The 24,215-nt window shown below is 41.7% G+C and overlaps 2 protein-coding genes across 2 annotated transcripts in view; one reads left to right on the top strand and one right to left on the bottom strand.

Moving 5' to 3' along the window:
- Positions 1 to 7,533: 7,533 nt before the first annotated feature.
- LOC131577100 (uncharacterized) lies at positions 7,534 to 21,095 on the bottom strand. Its single transcript, XM_058834486.1, has 3 exons — positions 20,817 to 21,095; positions 20,145 to 20,410; positions 7,534 to 8,496 (listed from the first exon to the last, which is right to left on the bottom strand). The coding sequence occupies exons 1-3, from the start codon at positions 21,093 to 21,095 to the stop codon at positions 8,286 to 8,288; spliced, it is 756 nt and encodes a 251-aa protein (XP_058690469.1). The 3' UTR covers positions 7,534 to 8,285.
- The window catches only part of TRIB2 (tribbles pseudokinase 2), a 20,806-nt gene continuing 17,069 nt past the window's right edge, over positions 20,479 to 24,215 (top strand). The window contains exons 1-2 of the mRNA XM_058835081.1: positions 20,479 to 20,575; positions 21,415 to 21,833. Of these exons, the coding sequence (XP_058691064.1) occupies positions 21,564 to 21,833 (270 nt within the window). The 5' untranslated portion in view covers positions 20,479 to 20,575; positions 21,415 to 21,563. The remainder of the gene's footprint in view (positions 20,576 to 21,414; positions 21,834 to 24,215) is intronic.

The raw sequence follows: 24,215 nt of genomic DNA, 5'->3' as shown, positions 1-24,215 counted from the left end.
TCTTTATATATATATGTACATATTTGTGTTCCTCAACAAAAGGAACTTGAAGTTGATTGTGCTTTCACTGAGAATTCCACAAATAGCTTATTGTTTTTCAAATTATTTATTCAAAACTCACTGTTTTCCAGGGGAATGAAGTTGTGGATCTGCCATTAGCAAACATTCTTTGGAAAGGAATTTTTTTTCACCCTTCTATCCCAAATATATGAAAACAGTTCACTTGGAAAACACAATAGCCCAATGTTTTGTGTTTGGGTGGCAAGTTTTTGTAGCAGTGGGGATACAGGGTGACTTCTGAGAAGCTGCCAAGCTTCCCTCATGTCTGATAGAGCCAGTGCCAGATGGCTCCAGGACATCCCACTGCTGAGCAAGGTCAAGCTCATCAGTGATGGTGGTAGCACCTCTGGGATAGCACAGCTAGGAAAAGGAAGAAAAACCAACCAGACATCAGCCACAGAGACAGAGGACTGAGCATATGTGAAAGCAACAACCCTGCAGACCCCAAGGCCAATGAAGAAGGAAGGACAGGAGGTGCTCCAGACACTGGAGCAGAGATTCCCCTGCAGCCCTGGTGCAGCCCGTGGTGAGGCAGCTGTGTCCCTGCAGCCCATGGGGTTCTGTGCAGGACCAGAGATCCACCTGCAGCTCCTGGAGGACCCCAGGCTGGAGCAGGGAAAGGGCTTGAAGAGTCCTTCTCCTCCTCCTCCTCCCAGAGAAGGAAGAAGTGGCAGAGACAACGTGTGAGGAGCTGACTGGAACCCTCACTCCTGTGCCATGGTACCTTTTCAGGGGAGGAGGGAAATAAGAACAGGAGTAAATCTGAAACTGTGAAAAAGGAATGGGTGGGGGAAAGGTGTTTTAAGGTTTGTTTTTATTTCTCATTATTCTACTCTGATTTCACTGGCAATAAATTAAACTAATTTTCCCAAGAGGAGTCTGTTTTGCCCATGAAGTTAACTAGTGAACGACCTCCTCCTGTCCTGACCTTACAGCTTGCATTTCTGCTTCTCTGTGAATGCTAACTTTCATCCAGCATAATGGAGATCTTATCGAGGAATTTCAATGGAATCCCATGATTCCCGTGCACTACTTAACATGCATCTAAAGATACAGTTTTCAAGTTTGGAGTGATTCTTTGCTTGAAGGTTTGCTCATGCTTCTGCAGTAATTCCAAACTCTGCAACGGCTAAAACAGATGCTTTATTCTTTGAGTGAAAGCTCTGCAGGTCTGCAGACTAAGTTAGCGACAGCTGATGAGCTCCTGACACAACCAGTAGGTTTATATATGGATCATGATAAATCTTCCAACAATATAATACCGTGTTCCAAAACTTTGGGTTCTGCATTAACTTTGCACTATTTTATTTTCAAAAAGACTTCTTGTATTCATCCTGCTCATAATTTTTATGGTTGGCATGGTAACTGCCTAAAAATGTTCTAGAGGCATTACAGCTCCAAGCTTTTCTTGTAGCCTATGATGCTTAATCAAAAAGTTTGCAATACATCCCAGTACTGTAAGTGGTAAAGCTAAAAATATTGCTCTCTTCAGAGCATAAACAACTGCAACATGCCTTCAGAGAGAGTTTGTACTTACAATGAAATGGAAAAACACCAACACCCCTTTATCCACTTCTGCACTTCAGCAGTGTGCAGCGGTCCTGGAAGTCTTGAATGTCTGTCATTGAGTAGATTTTTCCCGTACAGCACTATGTTCTTTTTAGATTGAGGTAAGTATGAAGGTTGAAAGAGTTTGCTCTCTTTAATATGTGACAAAGATCCTATTTAAAGCCATGATAGTGCAAATGTGTACACACAGAGGGATTATTCACAAAAGTGAATAGTAGCATTGAACTCATGGAGATGTCTTACAATAGTGGTAACCTCCATGTTCAGCTGGTTACAGAATTTATATATCATTCTTAACTAACTTAACTGAGTGGTATTGTAAATATTCAATATTTATTAGAAGACAGATGCAAACTAAAAGAAGGAAGATGGGGAAAGTTGAAACCATCACAACATGATGCAGAATGCCAATGGCAAGCCTGCCTGCACACAGTTATCTTGATGGGTTGGAGAGGCTACCTAGAACAGAGGCTAGACAGAGTTAGAAAAAAAAAAAAAAAAGTAGTTTTTTATTGAAAGGCATTCAAAGGGTACAGGTTGGGCAGTGCAGGAGCCTCGCAGAGGACAATGGTCATGACTTTTTCAGACAGATAAGTTTGGTCTATTTGCATATCAGAGGTTAATTTTCCAATTACAGCTTCAGGTAATGAAGTCATTTACTCTAAGTTTCCCCCCAATTCACTGTTGTTTACAATTTTTGGGGTCTGAGACAGTAAGGTGTCCTTGAGTTTCAGGCCTAGAGAGAAACTGTTTTGTCTGAATAAAATGGGAGAACAGTAGCTGACAGGCTATGGAGTCTTAGTTACACACTACAGCATTACTGATCTGAAAACTATAGAAGATAAAACTTAAGGCATCAATTGTACAGCCAAATCTGTACCTGCCTAAAGGATGGAACTGGAACTAGTGCTATCATAACCATCACCTGTGTCAACATGGAATATTCCTTGCTAGAGTGACATTCTTCTATTACTAAGATGCACAAAACTGTTCTAGACCTTGCCTAACACACAGGGCAAACATCTCCTTGTAGAGGCAAATGATGTCCCTCAGATGGCTTGTATATGCTGGTGATGTGTGTGAGAATGTAGCCTGGATGGAATACACTCCTTTTTGGTACAATTATATCTGTGTCTGTAAAACCAGGGGTTGCACCACAGTTTCTTTCTAGAATACTATGAATCAAGCCAATGGACCCTGAACTGGCCCTCATGCACTCAGTGTGAGGCCAGATGAACTCTGACACTTAAACAAATATGGACTATTAGAAGGTGTGTGTGTGAATTCTATGGCAGTGTCCCAGCTGTGCATCCTTGAGCACACAGCAAAGGGGGTACAGTTATTTGCAGGGCCTGTTATCTCTCCTGAGATGCTGATCCTTTTGTTCTTCCTTCATTTCTGAAGATTTTCAAACAAGGGTATTATGTCTACTCTGGTGTGAGAGGCTTGATTAGCAGTGCACTGATGACAGCAGTGGTAATAGTGGTGCAACTGATCCTGACTCTGAAATTGTTTAGATTTGCTGGAAAATCCTATGCTGCAAAGCTCTACAATCTTATTATCTGTAAGTTTCAATGTTTTGATGAAAGTCAGAGGTGCTTAGAGCTTCTGAGGATCAGGTTTCTCAATGACTTGGGTAATTTGCATTTGAAAACCTTGCTTTGAAAGGTCTGGCCACAACACTCTGTTGTACTCTAATGAAAATAGGAAAGGCTTTTTGACTGTCATGCACTGCTCTAATGAGTGTATGTGTAAGCCTGTAATTTATTTATTTTCTGGTCTCAAGCAACAAACTAATTGGAACATAGGAAGGTAATTTTTATGGTCCCATCTTTTTGGATGCAGTTACAGTTTCCTTCTCTGTACATCACCAACCATTTTGCAATCCCCTTGATAAGACAGGTGTAAAAGATTCATCTCCCACAAGCTGAATTAAAGGTGCATCCATGAGAGTGATGGTCTTGTGGAATATAAACACAGAAGCACTCAAATTCCCCAGAGTGTGGAGATTTACTTTTGTTAAGGAAACATCATGTGCTTGTTTTCAAGACAAACCTTCATTCAATCATATAAAAGGTAATGATTGTACCCGTGCAAGTTCAGTCTGTTAATACAGGATTGTGGGAATAGGCTCTTAAATAGCACCCTATTCAAATTTTTTAAAATCTAGGTTTCTTTTAGGAACAATTTTAGGTATTACTAAGTATTAAATTTTCATAAGAAGGCATAATTCTGCTCCTCATTAAAGCTTTAAAGCTGCTGAAAAATCTTATTTATTATTTCATAATTTCTTTGTACTGTTCAATCTAGTTTTCTAAGGAATAAGGGCTAATATGACCATGATGCACTTACCTGTCCATCAGTCTTACTATCATTCTATCTGCCTGACTTCACAAAGACATTTTGGATCTCTTAGAAAATTTCAGAGAAATAGAAATTTCATAGTTATCATATTGCTAGTAGTGTTTTTATAATATTGAACTGCATAGGACAGAGCTATGATGTGATCCTATGATTACCAGGCCTCGTAACATCATTCAGCAGGAACTTTAAAAAACGCACTTAAAAAACCCTTCTGAAATACAAGAGATTATCTGTGGAGACATTTTCATAATGTTGAGGTTTTCTGCTCCTATTGGGAGAGACAACCTTTCAGTTTGGAGAAAAGAGGGGACTAGATGGGAGTTCTGTTTTTTCAGATCTTGTCCAATTCACTTCAAAACCCCAAGTGTAAAATTAGGTACTTCTGACTCTTAAGATAGAGAAAGTTTCACCTTAATTACTGGTCAAATCTTGCCAGGAAATGATAAAAATTATTTCAAGCCAATTTTAGAAATACTGCTTAGAGAAAATGAAGGATAAACCTAGAAGAAGTGGCAATATAGTGTTTTTTATATATTAGAGTGTTTTTAGATATTTTACCATTCCTTACTCTGTGTGACTACTGTTTCACAAAAATGAGACATGCTTTACTGTTGAACTGGTCTTAAAGCAGAGAAAATTCCCAGCAGCTGCATGTTTAACACAGAGGTTGAATTCAAGGTGGTCATTTCTCTGACTCAAATGAAACGAGATGGTGGCTCCCATGACAAGAAGAAAGGCAGTGATCTTACTTCCCTGGGATGCTGAATGACCACCTAATCCTGAATAATTATAGTCTTTGGATAACAGTGCTTTAAAATTACTGCCTTTCATTTGCATACACTTACAGTGAAATAAAAAAGGCAGCTTTTTCTAAATATAAAATTATTATGTTTGAATACATATTTTCAATTTAAACTGTAATTTTACATATATTATATTTAGGATACTTTATCAAGGAGATTGCAGAGGTTATTGCAACTTCTTCTTTATTTTGCAACTCTTTGGGGCAATATTCAACTTAATTAATTTGATTCAACAGTTAAGACTTTCTGTTAAATGCTACCTGTGCTGCATTAGCCAAGAAAGCCTCTCTTCCCTAGATGGCTCTGATTCCTGCAAAAGAACCCAAGACACAAACAGCCTCAGACCTTGAAGACACATAACCACGTCTGTCCTTAACAACATCAATGTGAAGTTACATGTGTTAGCAAAATATGTGGATATAGGCAGGGTAACATCGAAGGACATTTGCCAGGTCCTAATTGAGCAATAAGGCAGGGTGTAGACTCTGATCCCATGCTTTGGTATGTTGCTAGGCAAAGGGCAAAAGCTCTGTACTATCACACAACAAGGTGTGCTGTCATTGCACAATAACTCTGTCCCGTGCACTGGGATGATTATAGAGCTCTATTTTCAGTGTGTAGAAGATACTTTATTTATGTATATTTTATTCTGCTGACAGGGAGAGGAAATAGCTGCTTGGTAAATGCTGTCTTATAGTAAGTGTATATCTATTTTTAGCTAGACAATAATGTGAAAGGTGCTGCTCTTTACAGGCATGGTGGGAGTGCATGGTCTTGCATACAAAGGCTGGATGGAAGACTTTAAAAAGCCAATGCCTTGCTGCTTCTGAGAGCTGTGGGCATGCAGAATCCTACCTATGCTTGAGAGTGAGGAAAGAGGAGTGCCTTGCTACCTCTGAGACTGAAAGGTATACCTAAAGCAAAAAATTCCCAACACATTTTGTGAGGAAATCCAGGTTATGTAAAAAGATAACATTGCTCCTTGGAAACAATTTCTCATAAGAAGTAGCATGAAATTGTTTTCAGCTTCACAGTTATCTTGTTTGTTTTGCTAATCCTCACAAAGATTAATAAAGGAATGATGAGACAACAGCAAACTGTAAGCACAGGAAGAGACTATTGCCTAAAGCATCTGGTTATGATTATGTAAACACAATGTAATAAGAAAGCTGAGAGATTTAACTTTTGAAATCTCCTTTATTCCCTTCTAAAAAAAAATGCCCTTTCAGAAAATTTACCTTATTCCCCAAGTAGCCTTTCAGTTGTTAAAGCATTGCAATTTTCACTGTAAGCTCCTTGCTGCTATTGATCAATCTACTCTAGATTTGATCTTCTATCCAAACTTTTCCTGGCATGTATTCTGCTATATGACCCTTTAATTTGAGAGAGGTGTGTCATTAAATTTGAAGGGGACATTTTGTGTCTGCTATATGTACTATTTTCCTCCAACCCACTGGTATATACAATAAATATTTTGAGCTTTTAGTACATGGTATAGTTTATTTATCACTGAAACAGTGACCTTGTCTTTAAGGGCATGAAGATGAACACTCTCCACAGTTAGCCAGGCTAGTCACACCCTCAGATAACTTTGGTACTCACTAAAATTCCCAAGAGATAAATCTTTTAAGAATACTGTTAAATCATAAGTGTTAGCAATTTTAATATTAATTCTACTAGTTTTTGGCTTTTTTCCTCCCTTGGTAATACTAATACTAATCCCAAATTAGTTACTTCATACAGGGTGTTAGCTGTGTGAGTTTATTTTTTAGCCCTTTTGTTCAAAGCAGAGACTTCAGTTTTATTAAAAAATTGCCTTAAATCTGTGCTTTTTATAGAATTTATACTAAACTCATTTTGACTCTTGTTGTTATCTCTTCATAGATAATCATGCAAGAAACATTGAGAAAAATGCAGAGGAAGATCAATGCTTCAGTAATTTGAACATTTTATTAAAGCAAGAGAAATATGCACCTGTACTGTCATTTTATACCTATCTGATAATGTAGAATGACAGGAGAGTCCAGAAGGGAAAAGTGGAAATGGCTCCTGTCTGGCATTTCTACAACGTCCCCTGTAATGTGCAGAAAATCCTGCTTAGCCTTATTATTTCTTGGCAGAACATGGTCACTGCAGAGGCCTCTTAAGTGAACTTAGGTCTCATATTTTAGTAGTACTAGGGTATGCCATGTGGGTTTTTTTCATGGGGCCACCAGAAATATTTCATCAGTGGTAGGAAAAAAAATAATTCTCTCTTTTGCTTTTTTTTTTTTTTTTTTTTCTTTTCCCTAAGCACCCTTTAAACTGATTTTTTCCAAAAGGAAACACATAAAATGAAGCTGAAACAGATGTCTGGCACAGGTATTTTCAATTCAGTTTGTTGGAGTCTGATAAGGCTATAAACAACAAAAAAACAGTGTTTCCCTTGACTAATACAGTCAACCTTAACATCAGAAAGTCAAGTAACTTTGCTCATAATTGTAATAAGGAACTACTGACTGCCCAACTATTACATTTTTGCCAATAATATTAAGCTATAATAGATAATTACAGGTATCAAGATGGGCAGCTGTTTCTTTGAATGAATACTTCCCTTTCATTTTTTTAATTTAGGTAAGATACCAAAAATGTTAAAAATGAGTAGTCATTCATTATATAAAGCAGCAGCTGAGCGGTAGGTGGAGGAATGGCTGCTTGTTCCTACTCCTAAGCGAACGCACGTACAGCTTCATTTTTTAAATTAATTTTATTTTGATGGTAAAAAAGGGGATCTCTAATGACACAGAGTTTCAACTGGCAAATCTTCTTTGCAGTTTTTCTCTTTAATCTCTGAAAGCTGATGTAGCTCATTCCAATTGCCCACAGCATAAGCTTTATTCTCTTGAAAGAACTTGCTCTCTTTTTAGTTTTCCTTTAATGTTTTGAGCCCTTACCAGAAATGATAATCTTCTTAAGGTGTTGGCAGGAGCCACTGAATGCACCAAAACTAAAGCTCATATCTAATGAAGTATCCCATTATCAGGACCACCCAAATGACTCAGGTTTGTCATAGACACAGTATACTCCTTTATATGATTTTGTAGAATTGGAAAAGAAAGAAAACTTGGGTGATTGATTAGTCAGGTTAGAAAAAGGTTATGAAGATCACTCTACCTAAATATTTTAGTTGTTTTGAAATACATTTGGGTCTATTTATTATCACAGCTAGCCAGTATATCGGGGTTATTTGATTTCATGCAGACATTCTGGTTCTGGGTCCCACACCTTATGTTGAAGAACTCCCCTTGGTAATTTATAACCAACCTTTTCCCAAACTCCCCTCTTTCTGCAGCTGGAACTTGATCCTGTGGAGATAGAAACCCTAGGGGAGATGTGAGATGCTACTGTGCATATTGGCTATAAACTTTCCCTCTGACCACAGCTTTGCAAGTTGCAGGCTTCACCTACTGCAACACTCTGTCCAGGCTGAGCCGTGGAAATCTGTTGCTGTTATGCTGCAATGGGAAGGCGAGAGCAGAGCATCCCCCAGGAACTGGTTTGGGAATGGCTGGTCTGTCCTGCAGTAAGAGCCCAGAAATCAGGTGTGACTGTTATCCTCACTGCTGATTTCTCTCTGTGAAAGCCCAGAATGGGGATGGCTCTGGAAACTCTGAAGCATTTTGATTGTTTCAGCACAGGCTGGGAGCTGCCCTTGTAGCACCTACGGAAAAAACAGTGGTTTGCATCACAAGAGTGGGATGAGATGTAGTGATACTTGAGCTAAGTCACCACTGCTTCCCAGCACAGTTCAAGGTGTTGACTGGTCCTGGAGTAGCTGGCAGCCTGCTTAGGGAAAGATCACTTCTTTCACCATCTCGTACAGTAGCGATTATAATCTGCCAGATGAATCTTTCCTCTCCTGGAGCTGAAATCTCTGTGACTGACAGAAGATCATATTTGGAGGCTCCACTCTTCTGAAATTGGCTTATTCTGGAAGTCTGCCAGTGTCACAGCCTGGCAAAGTAGAGGGATCAGAATTACACTTGGCTATTCACTCAGTCTTGTGAACTGTTGCATCACCACTGAAGGATGTTAGAAGCTTTTGATTTTAAGGGACAGCTCTTTAGTATTAGTATTGTTTTGAATAATTTACACATACCTGAGATCAGGAAAAAAATATTCACTCCTCAGGTCTACTGCACATTGGAAATGTAAAACTTCTCTGTCAATAATCATTTGTCCATCTTAGCCAAGGAAGCCAGGAAAAAAACCCCAACACGAAATCCCAGGAAGTAACAGACTGAAGACCCACATAGAAAGATTAGATGGCAACAGTTATTCATTCATGCCTTGGGAGACAAATAAAACAACTTCATGTTAATTTCCTCCCCACACCTCAACCTTTTTCTAAGATTAACAGAAAAAATTCCTTTAGTACACAAGTTATTTTAAGATCTTGAACAACTTGGAGATCTCACATCTTTGTCCATGTGTATAAATAACCCCACCTGTTGCAGTATCATATATATGTGATCATTAAAATAGAAACAAGTAAAAAATAGTAGTATACATTCAATCTAAAAGTGATTATAGGAACAAAGCAGACATGACTAGCAGGCTTTTCCTCTTTTAAAAAGGTAAAGGGGACTCTACAGTCTGAGGTGGATTTTCCAGAGTCAAAGTGGTCATTGTAAAACATTGCAAAAGTTACTGGAAATTGAAAAACATAGAAATTTTCCTTGACCAAGCTGTTGAAGTTCACAGACACTGTTGTGTCACTGCACATAGTAAAGGTTGCCAAAGTGGTACCAGGGATGCATCAAATTTGTTTCAGCTTCACAAATTCATGTGTCCCCTTTTTGCTGTTGCATCTAAAACCACCACAGTTTTCCAGGAGTTAACAAAGTGCTTCTCCCTCATTTTCCAATAGAGATCTGAGACACAAACTGCGAAAGCTCCAAGTTATTTTGTGATAAAGTCAGCACAAAACATGAGAAGACACAGCATCTGTGTCAAACTTTGCAGGCTGTTTCTAACTACAGATGAACAGCCATACTGCAGATAAGAAAGAGATCTGAGACTAAGCTATGTGCAAATTGTTCTCAGTGAACTACAAATCCATGGTGCAAAGGTGGTTATTTTTAAAGTTATGTTTTGGCTTCTTTGTTTGGTGATCATATGACATTTTCAGCACCTAGAAATCCTTTACTTATGACAGTGTCTGAATGAAATGTTGTTACTGACGTAACAATTATCTCCTCGCCCCATAGCTTTCAAGTTATGACTTAATGTTGAGAAAACTGTGGGCTAAGTGAGTGAAATAACTTCAGTACCTTCAAAGGATGTGGTTAGAATAGTCTGCAGGGGTGGGAAGAGAGTTTTCCTTTGCAGTTGGTAGAGCAGCAACAACAGAGTGTCTTTCAATTGCTTCTGTATTGCAGCTCAGGGCTTTTAGCCCCTGTCTGCTGCACCCACACACGATCTGGTACAGACACTTAAAAAGCATATAGCAACCTCTCAGCTCAAGGAGTCCTTTCAAAGCAAGCTTCAGTCACCCAGGGGGCCAGCAATCTGTAGAGGCTGCTTTTTCTATCCCTGAGATGAAGTATCACATTGGCTCTGCTGCATTGGGACCACCCTATGCCCATGGTGGAAAAATAGGATTTGCTTTTCATTAATTCTGTTACTATAAAAAATTCCTGTAGGATATTCTGTAGTTAGAGCACTGAATCATTTCTGAAACTTCCTATTCAAATATTTGTTTTATATGGCAATGGTATTAGTAATGTGCAAGTTTTATGCACTGCTATTTCCTCCCACACCCATTGAAAACTAACAAGAGCCAGCCTGTCAAAATAAGCATGTGAATTATAGATCAGCTATAACATGCTTCAAATAGCCAGTGTTCCAGCCTAGGTGATACTATATAACTCTGCTTTCCCTCTGTTTGCAAAACAGCACAGTCTACAATTCACCAAAAAAAGCCTACAAACTGAAGTCTGGAATTATCCCATCTCATTGGAGATACTCAAAACTGGTGCTTAATAACAGAGAATTTTCACCTATTGTTGATGCAGAGACAGAAAACTTCCTTTTAGATTTAGTATTTAAGTTATCCCTAAGGACCACCATTGCTGGCCACTGACAGAGCCCAAGGTGACTCTGATTTATGTTCTTAGGTTCTTCAGGTGCATATTTCATTTTCAAGAAGAAAAGAAGACAAGGCCACTCTGACTGTCCGAAAAGTTTGCAGGAAGGCTGAGCTCACTTTTTCTAGTCTGGCCTTTTTTTCATAGTCTGCATCCCCTTGGAGGTGGGCTCTGGCATTGCTCTGTGGTGCCAGCTGCTCCCTGTACCCAACACCTAATACATATATTGTCCTGTAGGCAATATTCAAAGTGATCAGGAAATGGGAGTAAATAATGTACCTGCAATGTTTGCTCCTGTGGGGCAATAAAAAGGAAGACTGACTCTGAGGAGCTACACAGGGGCTTTATGTTACAGAATGACTGGGTAATAAAATGGCAGTGGAAATCCAACACTGATAAATGCAAAACAGTTCACAAGAGTGAAAATAACCTGAACTGCATGACCCAACAATGGGCTCTGACCATGGAGGGGATACAGAAATATTGGAGTCATTAATACAGACATAGGCACAAACTGTCACATTCAGGATAGCAGTTAGTAGTGATCAGAAATGCAAGTCAGTATAAACAACTATTTTAAAGAAATACAGAACAAATGGTATGCCACTATAAATCTATACAGTTAGTGTATCCTGAATATTGAGTAGGTTTCCAGTTTCCCATTCCAAAGGGTATAGCAGAAGCAGAAAAGGAACAGTGAAATGAGATCTTTTATAAAAGGAATTATTAAATAGACTGAGATTTTTCAGCTGGGAAAAGTGATGGGATATAATACAGAGCCTATAAAATCATGAACGACCGGGAGAAAGGAAGAACAGAATTACTATTTGCTGCTTCTTCTAACAGAGTAACAAGGAAGTATCAAATGAAATTAGGAGGTTTGAATGACACAAGTTCAAACAAAGAGTTCTTCATATATACAATTAAGTTATGGAATGCCTGGCCACAGGATGCTGCAGTTGATAAGAGCACATGAGGGATCAAAAGCAAATTGGAAGGATTTGCTGTAGAGAAATCCATTGATTGCTAACAAATGGAACGGAACTGCTACTGGTTCAGCAAGCAAATGGGCTAAAAATCACTGTGAGGGGAGTTGGAGACACCACTCCAAGGCTGTTCCATTATGTGCTTGCTCTGTTCTTGTCCTCTGCCATGGACATTCACATTTACCCTGCGTGTAAGAGAAGACACTGTGGGAGATGGACCACTGTTCTGACTTTGTAAGGCCATTTTATGGTTTCAGTGTACCTACAAAACTCCTATGCTTGTAGAGAAGAAAAGCTCATTTTAAGTAAGATCATATATCTTTTTGTCTGGTCAATGTCATCACTTAAGTAAATGGAGGGTAAAAAAATGCTCATGGAAATCCAAACAGGAAGCACTTTGCAAACAAAGAGGCACAGGCTGGTGCCTGCAGAGCTACTACTGTTCATGCTCCATGGGACCTGAAAGAGACCTCTGCTACATTCAGCCAGAAGGACAATTACATGATTTTTTTTTCCCCCCTCTCCAGATAGGGGCAGATCTGATGCTTATCGTTTGAAGACTGTGACACACCTGGGCAGCAGCAGCACAGAACTGACAGAATCATGACAGTCAATCTTTCTGGCTAATGTTCTGATGATACCCAGGCCAGCACTCAGGGAAAACTCTCCGATTTTAGTGCTCTCACGGACTTCAGTCTTCAGTGCCAGCAGCAGGGTTACACTGAAAGTGTAGCATGAAACAAGGCTTTGTTCCAAACAACACAGAACTGGCTCATCTAACCAGCCCTACCTCTGGGTGTAGGGTGACCTTCACCATTAGCCTTTTAAAAGCCTTTCACTATATATGGCACTTTCAGTCTTGGCAAGATAAATCTGAAGGGGGAGCAAAGGGATGTCTCATGATGCAAGTACTAAGGCATTCTTGGATTTTCAAGAAAAAATACACAAAACAACTTCCTGACTCAAAGAGAGCTGTATCTGGCATGGGAAACTTCTACATTAGACCTCATCCTGACAGGGAAGTATTAATCACAAATTTAGAGTTTGTTTAGGTGGAAGTCATAATGAATTTGTTGCAATGAATTTGTTTTCTGTGCTTTTAAAACGCATTCTATGTTCTACACGCAAGCAGGATAAAGTACTAACCAGTAAAATTTATATCATCACCCTGAAAGATCCTGTTCTACAAAGCTCAAAAAAATTTAGAGATGTATCAGCCAGCCTGGAGGACAAAATTTAAACCAACAAAAATGTGAATAATAATTTACAGCAACTTAGAAAAAATTCATTAGATCTTCAAAAAGCTACAATTGAGAAAGATGCATACACTGACTAAAACCAGTCATCTGAGGAAGGACCGGAAGAAAGTAAATACTTTGCCAATACTTCTGTAGACAAAATAGGGCAACCAGGTAATTATAGGCCTGTCAGTTTGATGTCTATTCCAGGCATAGTGATGGAATTGCTGATAGGAAAGTCAATTAATAAAGTATTAAAACAGTGCGATTTAATTAATGGCAATCAACACAGAATAATGGAAGAAAGATCTTATCAAATTAATGTGCTATTTTTATAAGACTACAAATTTGGTGGATAAAAGGAATTGTGGTAATATCTTATATTTTGACTTTGGACGCATTTGCCATACAGTACTATGAGAGATTCTGATGGAAATCAGAACTAACATGATGAACTCTCCATGACAGCCAACTTGTTTTAAAGCTGGCTAGCATGGGATCCAACATCCTAACCTAAAGTAGGGCTCAGAGAGTGGGGTCTGCAGGCACTGCTCATCAGCCCTGTGTTAATTAACAATGATTCCAGCAGTACAGAAGGAAGCACTATCTTTGTTAATAGTACTTTTCAAGGAAACAGAATTCATTAGTGGGCAGAAGTGGGCAATGCCTTTTTGGCATTGCTTGAGGACCAGGTGCAAAAGAAATACCAGGTGTTTCCATGTCACCCAACATAAAGGACCTATTTAAGAACAAGTACCTCAGGCCTTACTTCACATAAGAATTCCTCTTTGGGAAGCTGAGACTGAAGAATGAATTGTTGGTCCTGATAGACCCCCAGCTGAGCCCCAGAGCCCTCTGAAATCATGTTGCCAGGATGGCCAGTGCAATCTTTTTCAGTGTGCAGAGATGCTATCCATCAAAGGGCAGTAAAGGGCTTCTGTTACTTCTGCATTTCACATTGTAGCGGGTTGACCCTGACGTCAATAAAAGTATTGGAATAATGTCGGTCCTGATATCAGCAGCTCAGGAGGGATGTTGGCAAATTGGAGGTAATTCAGAGAAGAACCACAAGAATATGAATAAAAAAAATTGGCAGTAAAATGGAATGACTCTACAGGGTAAGTCTATTTAGATTTAGTATATCAAAGCAAAGGCTAAAGAGTAACTTGATTATGGTTTGTAAGTGCTTTCATGTGGAACAGACACTGCCTAATAGGGGAGTTTTTGCTCTGGTATAAAAATATACAAGGAAGTCCAATGGAAAGTTGAAGACACATAATTTCTGTTACACTAAGGATAGGCAACTACTACCAACATTTACCATTTTCTGCACTAAAGCTGGACATCTTTTCTACCTAGTACTTCTTAAGTCCTTCTCTTGTTCAACTGGAATCAATTCCAGGTAAGCTAATGACTCATGCTGAAGAGCCAGAAATGGTCTGAAGGTGGTTTACACATTTTGCACCTGTGAATGCAGCTGTAACATATATTTTTAAGTAAGAAAAACCAAGACATTTCTGAGTGAAGAATGGGATCCAAATTTAGCTGATGGCAGTTTCTTATGCACATCAAGAGGGGCTTTGTGAATGGTGGGGGTGATGTTTTTTTCTAGCTCTGCTTTGTGAGCCTGCTTATTTTTCAGTGCTGCCCGAAAAGCTGGCAACACAAATGATTACAGTGATGTTTTGGAGAACAGCTCCTAGAAGCACATCCAGTTGTCATGTTTCCATCTCACATTCGCCTCCACCAGCATCATGCTGATGGGTGCAACTGAGGAAGCAAAACCTGCTTAAGTGGGATTTGGTTCAGGTCGTGCACTTATCTGTAAAATAACTCCCCGAGGAAACCTCAAGTGAAAAATGAGTGTTACACATCCCTAAAAGGAAAGAGACCTTAATGGCAATTTAAGGTTGGAGTGTGTTCAATCTTAAAAGGTTAGGAATAACTAGTCACGGAATTTCATGCCTTCTCTTGTGTATGAGGGTTTCCCTGGGATGTGCAAACATAGCACTTTTCTTCCTGATCTTAGACCCATGGCTTTGTTCTACTCACCTGTCTCATTACAAAAGAAATAATAAGAAATATGCCCCCACACCACTTTTTCTTCTCTTAGCAATACCAGTATAACTTAAAATGTGGAAAATATAAAAGAAATGGTACTTATATCTGAGCAATGAAGGAATGCTTTTCCTCAGGTTATTTCATAAAGCTGAAAGAGGGGGATGTTCAGAGGAGAATTCCACTATGTAAGATTGATTTCAATTAGCAAGGGATAACATTGATATGGATATACATAACACAACCACTTTTTAATTTCTGGGAATGGTGCCATCTGTGAATAATGAGAGTTAGTGGTAACAGAGAAATGTAAGGTCTAACTGTGGGAGCCAACAGCCTACAGCCTTGACAGTCAGATTTGGAGGGCACTGTTGTGATTTAGAAGGTCAATTTACTTCTGCTAATGCTGAAACCCATCAGCAGTGCATTCAACATACAGATGGAGACTTGTAAACTACCAGGAATGATTAGGCTGGGAACATACTGTGGTCATAGCCATAGCTAGGACCTGGGGATGTAATACTAATGCTTGAAAATATCTAATACATAACTGAGATCCAGAACCAGAGAGGAAGATCACTGACTCTTGAGGTGAGGACTGCTTTGCTTCTTGGGTAGAACATTCTTTCACGCACAGAAATTTTTCCTGAGGACAACAAAGACACTTTTTGGGTCCCAGATTAACAAGCATATAATGGCAAACCTCAAAGAACTTTTGTTAATTGCTTCTTTTCCTTTGTAATTAATATACAATATAACAAGAAGGCAGAAATGTTGGACTTGCTTCTCTCTACCTCATTTAAGTGGCTTCTGTACATAAATTATATTTTAGAGTGGGTTATTTTATTTTTTTATTGCACTGTAGTTAGTTGTAAATCTTGCACTGAGTTATTCAATAACACCTTTTCTTTTTGTTGTCTGGGTGAAGAATGAAGCCTAAGGCCTGATTCTGACTGCATATATGGCACATAGGTATTTTTCTTTACATACTTTATTGTATCCTTATTTCACACACACACGTAAGCCCCACACATGCAGCTCATTCAGGTGGGTACATTTCTTGTCTTGACATCAGCTCATAAAAAAAATAAAAATAAATGGATGCACATGACAAAAGTCAAAATCATGAGATTTTTTAAAGAAGAGATACTTGTCTTCATGTCTTTGAATTGCCTTTTTGATGTATGGTGAAAAGACTTGTCTCTTTACTGTCCCATGATTTATCACTTTCTTCAGCCTTCCTTACTAATATACTAGAGTTACAGCATCAATGGTAAGTGAAAACAATTACAAAAAATAGAAAAACCCATTCAAATTGGCACAGGGATCCAGCCTTGACAACTGATGGGGAGGTACTTTCAAGCATATTTTGAGCTAGCTACTTGGATTAATTTTGCTGAAATAAGAGACTGTCTTCTCACTATGACAGTTCTCGGTACTTAATAGTTGTTTAATGTTCCCAGTAGGCTCAGCTCTGCACTTTGTAAATCAGCTAAAAAATAAAATTAAGGTCTTTCTTTTACCACTTCAAAAATTATTATCCTTTTTGTTCTAGCTTGTGTTTGTACACTGATAATATATTTTCTGTAAAGGGACAAGGAGCAGACTGACCTGGAAAAGGAAGTCTTTTAAATGTAGAACTGTCTTTGATCACTCACAAGACTTGTGCTCTGATCTCAGCTCATTGACATCAATGGAAGAAAGGCTGCTATTGGCTTGGAGGGGAGGGTTGGCTCCTGTCCACACAGAGTCCATATTTGCAAAAGCAGATGTTAAAAGATAAAACAGACTGAAAATCAGAGTTACAGAAAAAGATACTTTTCACAAGGTCAGATTTATGACACACTTTTCTTTTAATATTTTTTTCTCAGTCCCTGAAACAGGAAACTCCAGTTTCTACACCTGTTTTTGCTGTTTACCTGCAGATAAATCATGGATACAGAACAGGGGAGAGTTTGGTGGATGATTTCCATAGCATGAAAATATAAGGCCTTCTCCACAGACTCTTCTGGGACAGTTAAGAATAGGACAAATGCTCCAGGGAGAACATCACACACACACAATCCCTTGTCTCCCCCTCTCCCCCCTTCCTCTCCTGCAGCTGCATTTCCTGCAGAAAGAGCAATTCCAGAGAAGAAGCTCAGCACTATAGTACTGGACAACATCATCAAAGAAGTAGATAATTGTAGGATCTGTTTAAAAGATAAAGAAACTTCTAATTGGATTGTCTCTTTTGGTGACAGTTTCCAGGCAAGGTAGATCAGCACAATGAAGTCCAAAGGGCAAAAGTTGGTCAGTAAGCAGTCCTAAAAGGAATCCTTCCTAATTAACTTCACTCTGGTGTGCCTTCAGAAAGATCATGGGGAGATATGGTGGTTTTGTCATATGCCAATTGGCTGGCTACTTCTTTTGTAGGTTCCATTGATTCACTAACTGTTTTATCATACATACTCAGAAAATTTCTCTCGTTCAATTGAATGAGAAAATACAATGAAGCAATATTTGCCACAAATAAGTAAACACAGTTTACTTCAAACTGGATCTTCTAAGTGTTGTGAACATGACACTTAAATTTGGACCAGCCAATGGCATCCCTTTAGCCCTGACATTCTGGCTGATGTGTTTCACATCTGTCTCATTTGGTTAAGCAGCACTGTTATGGGACACTGGATGCAGTTAGGCAAAGCTTCAATGCCAGCTTTGTTTTCAGGCTTTGATATGACTTTTATGATCTCATTAATTTTCACATCTCACATGTTATATGTTGATCTTCCTCTACAGCTCCAGCTGACTGACACAGACTAAAACAACGGGCACAGAATTATGTATACCTAATGTGTCTATGAGGCAGATAAAGGGGTTTACTCATTCAGAGCTTATTACTTTAACATTGGACTGAAATGGCAGTATCTTTATTAACATAACTGAGAGCAAAAGCAAAATTTACAAATTATTAGGTTTGGGGAGGGATTCCATAGCAAAGGGAGTGAAATAATTAAAATATTCTGAAAGAGTAAAACTCGTCCAATGATATCCAATGGATAGGTAACTGTGTCATTACACACTGTATGTATCCTTCTACACCTTACAGTATAGATTTAATTCAGAACCCAAAATTTATAATTTCTTCATTCCAAACTTGAATATTGACATATATATAGACATGATATACCATCTTCAGATTTAGACTCCAATTCCAATAAAAATCAGGAGTTTTCAATCAGAAGCTTAGGCTGAATTAGACTTTTTGTCCCCTTCTTCTTTCACTCCTTTCTCCTGTTGGGCTTGGAGTCTCTGGGTAGCCTTTCTAGAGTTGCTAGGGACTGTGGCTCCAGCTGATGCTGGGTAACTAAGAAAGTTAAACAGAAAATATTTATTTACAGAACAAAGGTTGATGCAAGAGCCTAGGTCTTTGTCATAGTCAGGAGTATGCAGGGGGAGAGGAAGGGAGAAATTGTGTAAAAAGCCATCTACTAAGAAAAGAATGTTTGATTTGGATCACAGGATGTGATACTGGAGAATGTATTGCATAACTTTATGGCTTGTCCTTATTTGCAGTGATTCAGTATCCGGCACTGCTCATCTCATTTCTAAAAATGGTATTGAAAAGTTACAAAGTATTCAGAGGTGATGGGAATAAGTGAGGAAAGGCAGGAAAAGCACCTTTTCATTTTACAGCAAATAGCAAACACTGAGTCTGCAGGTTGCTCTACTGCAGATCACTGGGTCTGTGTCCCTCCTCACTACCCAAGTGACATTCACCAGGTCAGATCTCTGTGCCAGAAGCTCGTCTTCTCCATGCCGAATTTAAAATTATGACGACCCTTTTCTCATGGTATTTATAACTGTAAAACAGGGCACTCACAGCTCCTAGTGTGGAGGACAAGGCATGAAGCAGGTGCAGTACTGTGGAGAGCCATTTCCAAAGCCTCCCCTGTCAAAACTAGACCCTGATTGCAGCATCTCCAGCCTCTTTGGAGCCTGTTCAGAGGTTTGCCTCAAAGCAAACCCCTGGGACTGACTCATCCATTGGTTATTTCATTTTCATCATACTCATTTCTTTCTACCCTTTTAAAACAGGCATCACCCAAACTCGCAGGTGTTCACCCCAAAACAACCCTTCTCCCATTTCTCATCCTTCCCTGTGCTGATGTGAGGAAAGGACACTCGACACAGACAGTCCCTGGGCATTGCCCTGCAAAGGCTGCAGCTCTGGGACAGACCTGTTCTCTTCCTACTGTCAGCTTGTATATAGTTTTTCCCCTTTTTTTGGGGGGGGCGAGAGGGAAATGGGGAAGAGGTGTGGGTATTTGTTTTGGTTTGGGCTATTTTCGGTCGTTGTTTTAAAGAAATTCACCACCAACATCCAACTAGGGAGTACATATCAGGCTAATTAGGAGTTCAGGGAACCTCTCATCAAACTTCAATATATAGCTAAACTCCTGTTATTTAAACAAAAGGGGACCGATTAAAAGAAAAAGGCAAAACAAACAAACAAAAAACCAAACAAAAAACCCAACGAAAACGCAAAAAACCCCACCAAACCGACAGCCCGCAGCGGAGCTGGGCGGAGACAAACCGACCTCATTCATGGCTTTCTCTGTGAAAAGGTTTACGTTTTCCCTCTGTCTTCCCTTCCCCCGCACTCCCTCCTCCCCTCCGTTTTAATTTTGGGACGGATTAAGACAAGTCTGGAGTCGGGAGAACTCCTCCCACTCGACAGCATCAGGGTACAGCCGCCTGTGCTCCCCTAAGTGTGCGGGGCCCCGTGCTGCCCGGAAAAAACCGATTGCTTCATTGAGAAAAAAATCGGCCAGCACATGCGACATCGCATCAGTCCCCGCGCCCGGCAGCGGGGCGGACTCTGCTTTTAGGGGCGTTTAAGCCACTATCATTATTATTGTTATTCTTTTATTTGATATTAAAATTAACACCAACATCTCGCCCCCAGCCGCAAGGGCAATCCCCGGAGAGGCTGGACCTGCTGGAGCTGTATCAGCGGTGGAGCCGCGGTCAGCACCCCAGCGCTGCTCACAGGGGTGGACACACGGGTGGACACACGGGTGGACACACGGGTGGACACACCGGCACACCGCCGGGGCCCCGAGCCGGCCGGCCGCCCCCGAGCCCCCGGCTGGGCTCGGCAGGGCTGCGGAAGGACGTCTCACCTTGTTTACCCCGATCGCGGCCGGCGCGGGGGGAGGCTGCGGGGCGGGCCGGGGCGGGGCGGCCGGGGCGGGGCGCGGCGGGGCCGGGCCGGGCCGGGCCGGGGCGGGCGGCGGCGGCGGGGCAGTCGGGCTGCGCGCTGGGCACCGTGCGGGCGTGCGGCGGCCGGCAGCGAGCACGGAGGCAGCCAGCGTCCCCGCCACGTAAGTAGTTACTGATACGCCGGGGGGAGCCTCGTGGAGGGGAGCGGCGCGGCTACCCCTCTCCTCCCCGTGTCCTATCCCCAAGGGGAAAAAAAAAAAAATAATCATCAAACAAAATTTGTTCTCTGCATTTATTTTTTTTTTTTTTTTTTTAAGCGATTCCGGTTGGTTGCCCCTTACGGCCTTTCGCTTATCGCCCTCCCAGCCCCTGCAGTAAGAACTCGGCCCCTTCTCGCCGCACCGGTTTTTCTTTGTGCGTGAACTCCATTAAACGCGGCGAAGGCAGCGAGCCCCCGCTCACAAATCCGCTGTGCAGCGGGAGCGTGGGAGCGCTCTCTGTTCTCCGGTTGCACTTTTTGTTCTGTCGCGACAACGACAGCCCGTTCCTTGCCGCCAGCGCGGAGCGGTGCACGCTGTCCGGCGCTCCCGTGGTGCCGGTGCGGCTCCCCCGAGCCTCCCGCCGCGGTCCCGCTCCTTTGTCGGCCCAAGTTAAATGCTCCCTCGCTGTTTCGCGGGGCATTCTCGGAGCGCCCCGGGCGCTAGCGGCGAGGCTCCCGCGCCATCTACAGCCGAGCCGCGGCAGCGCGGCGCTGCCGGGCCGTAGGGGAGCGGAAGGACGGTCCCGCTGCGCACACCGCGTTACCGATCTTTTGTTGCCGCCCGCGCTGCGCGCCCCGCGGGAGCGGCGGCCGCCCAGCCCCGGCCGCGCCGCCGCCCGCTCCTCGGCTCCCCGGCACCGGGCGCCGCTGCCCCGGCACCGCGCTGCTCCGCGCCGCTGCGCGCCCGGCCGGCGGCGGGAACAAAGGGCCGCGGGCTGAGCGCTCTCTCCCTGTGCCCAGGACGCGGCGCTGAGGCTGGTCGCCCGCCGCCGCCGCGCTCCCGCTCCCGCCCCCCCCGCCACACAAAGGCAGCCGCAGCTGGACGGGCGAGGGACCGCGCTCCACGCCAGGGCTCCGGTGCAGCGTCTCGGCTGGTCTTCTCCATACTCATGAACATACAAAGGTCAACCCCTATCACGATAGCACGATATGGGAGACCGCGGAATAAAACCCAGGATTTTGAAGAGCTCTCGTCCATACGGTCCATCGAGCCAAGCCAGAGTTTTAGCCCGAATCTAGGCTCGCCGAGCCCGCCGGAGACCCCGAACTTGTCGCATTGCGTTTCTTGCATCGGGAAATACTTATTGTTGGAGCCTCTCGAGGGAGACCACGTTTTCCGAGCCGTACATCTGCACAGCGGCGAGGAGCTGGTTTGCAAGGTAATGCTTCTCCTTGTTCTCCTCCTCCTCGGGTTCTCCCCTGTCGCGTCTGGGTTTCCCGTGTCTTGCAGGAGGGCGAGCACGGCCGCGTACCTCATTTATTGAACAGTGGAGAAACAAAAGGCAGGGAGACAGGATTATAGGCGAATCCCGTAACTTTTCCCTCTCTCCAGACAATGGCCACGTTATAGCGGTGGCCCGGAGCCAGGTCTGCCTTCTATTGGCAGGGGGATATTGTTCTGGAAAGAGCCGTTCTTGAAGTAGGTTTTAACGTGAGTTCAGACCAGGAGAAAGCCTCATCTTCCCCGCACTTCACTTTTCAAAATGGAGTAGGGAATCCCCAGCTAATTTTAAGGTGTTGGGACCTGCTGACTTTACTCGGTTTTTGCTGCCCCCAATTCTATCTGTGCGTTGGGGTACGGAAGAGGATGGAGAGGAGGGGGTGGGGGCAGATTGCCATCAGCTTTGTCTTAAAAGTGATTTAAAAAAAAAGAAGAACCACATCTAATTAATCAGCCTGAGCTCCCTCACGGTGGAGGTTGTTTGCAAACAGCATCCTCCCCCATTGCCCAACTGAGCAAGAATAAAACCTGCACACCTACGGTTTTTAGAAGTGCAGACAAAATAGCTTTCCCACTCTTTGTAGCCTGCCGGCTTTTCTCTGCCTCCTCCCAGTTTGTTCCTACTATTAAAAGGTGAGCTGTGGGGAAAAAGAAACCCACGTGTGAACATCTGTGGAGGGGTGTTTTTGTCTTTTTGAGCTGAGGGAATATTATCCTTTGTTCCCAAACAGTGATTCTTATTGTCTGTAGTTAGACAGACTTATGTCCAGCAAACTGAAACAGTACCCAGAAGTAGTTTCTATAACTACGTAGCAAATTGCAACCTTGCAGCACATGCTGCAGTGTTTGTGTTATTCCCAAAACACAGAATTAATGCCATTTGGCAAACTTCTAGATGGAAAAGTAGATATATTATAGTTTACTAGTATTCCAGGGATTATTAATGGTGTTGCTGACTGTTCCATACTTTCTCATACTTGATTCATAAAAAGTTATGGGCTAGGCTGTAGCAGAGAATTGAAAATAATTGCTCCTCCTTGCTATTTGTGAAGATTGGGGTTCAGAGGGCAGTTTAAATATACTTACTGATTGAGATATAAAACCTGATGTTAAGGCAGCCTAGGACTTCATGTGATTATTTAGGGGAAACAAGGCCTATGGCTTTGCAAAGAACTAAAATTGCATGCTGAACTGGATGCTTTGTCACTAAACTGAAACAGAACCTGAGAATTTCGAGAATGAAAGCCCAGCTCGATGCAGTAGTACAGTGCTGCACTCTAGGACATTGGCATCTTTTAGTGAAATAAACAGATCTCACAAAGCTGCTGCTCTGCATGAAATTCTAGGTGAACTTGCATAGCAAGTGGTAAAGCGGGGGCTATGCGCTTCTTTGTTTCCTGTTTGGTTTGCAGGATTAAGGCACTGTTTTGATAACACTATGAACAGTATAACTGCAGCTCACAAAGACTGGGCTGGTTGGTTTTTTTTTTTTTCCCCTTCCATTTAAGCTGTATGTTTTTGAGCTGATCCTGACATTTGAATAGTATCAGTTTTTCCATACGTGCGAGGCACTACTAGCTCTGCTCCAAAAATACAATCTTAGCCTGGATTGCTAGTTTGTGAGTATGCAGTTGCCAGTCCTGAACTCGGCTTAATTTAATGTGTGCTTTAAAATGCCTGCAGTATCATGACTACTATTTGTCAAGTAGCCTTCCGGCAAAGAGAGGTGCTCTGGTGCCTTACTGAAGATGCTCTTAGAGATTGCTTGCAGAAATGTTGGGTTGGATAACAGACACATACTGATGATTCTCAAGATTCATTTGGCTGCACCCACTGACTGTACAGATGCCGTTATTTGCTTCAAGGCTCTGTGGCATCCAAACAATGGTAACTTCTCACTTCCAATTCCCAGCGAGACCTAAATCAAACTGCAGCTTATTGGACATTTGCTGAATTGAGGCCAGGGATCTTTAAAAGCTTGAATACAAAGAAGCCCTTTATAGAAGGTATTTGACAGTGTAGCAGTATGATAGTACTTCCTATCTACCCCCTTTCAAACACAGTACTGGTACATATCCAGAACTACTTATTTAACATAGTCTGAGAACCACAAAATGTAACTTATTTACATTATGATAATCTGGTTTAGGAGAGAATTCTGGAAAGATGCTTTTTCACATGAGGGTTTGAGCTACATGAATATTCCTGCTTAAATTTTATTTTATAGCAGCTGCTTTGTAAAAGAGCCGTTCACTTACAATGTAGTAGTTACAAGTTTTGAGATCCAAATGTCAATGAATTCTCTTCTGGAATGAATTGC

This window comes from Poecile atricapillus, chromosome 3 (genome assembly GCF_030490865.1).
Source record: "Poecile atricapillus isolate bPoeAtr1 chromosome 3, bPoeAtr1.hap1, whole genome shotgun sequence".
NCBI classification, from domain to species: Eukaryota; Metazoa; Chordata; class Aves; order Passeriformes; family Paridae; genus Poecile; species Poecile atricapillus.
The sequence above is the reverse complement of the archived record's forward strand: the minus strand, read 5'-3'. Positions and strand labels throughout refer to the sequence as shown.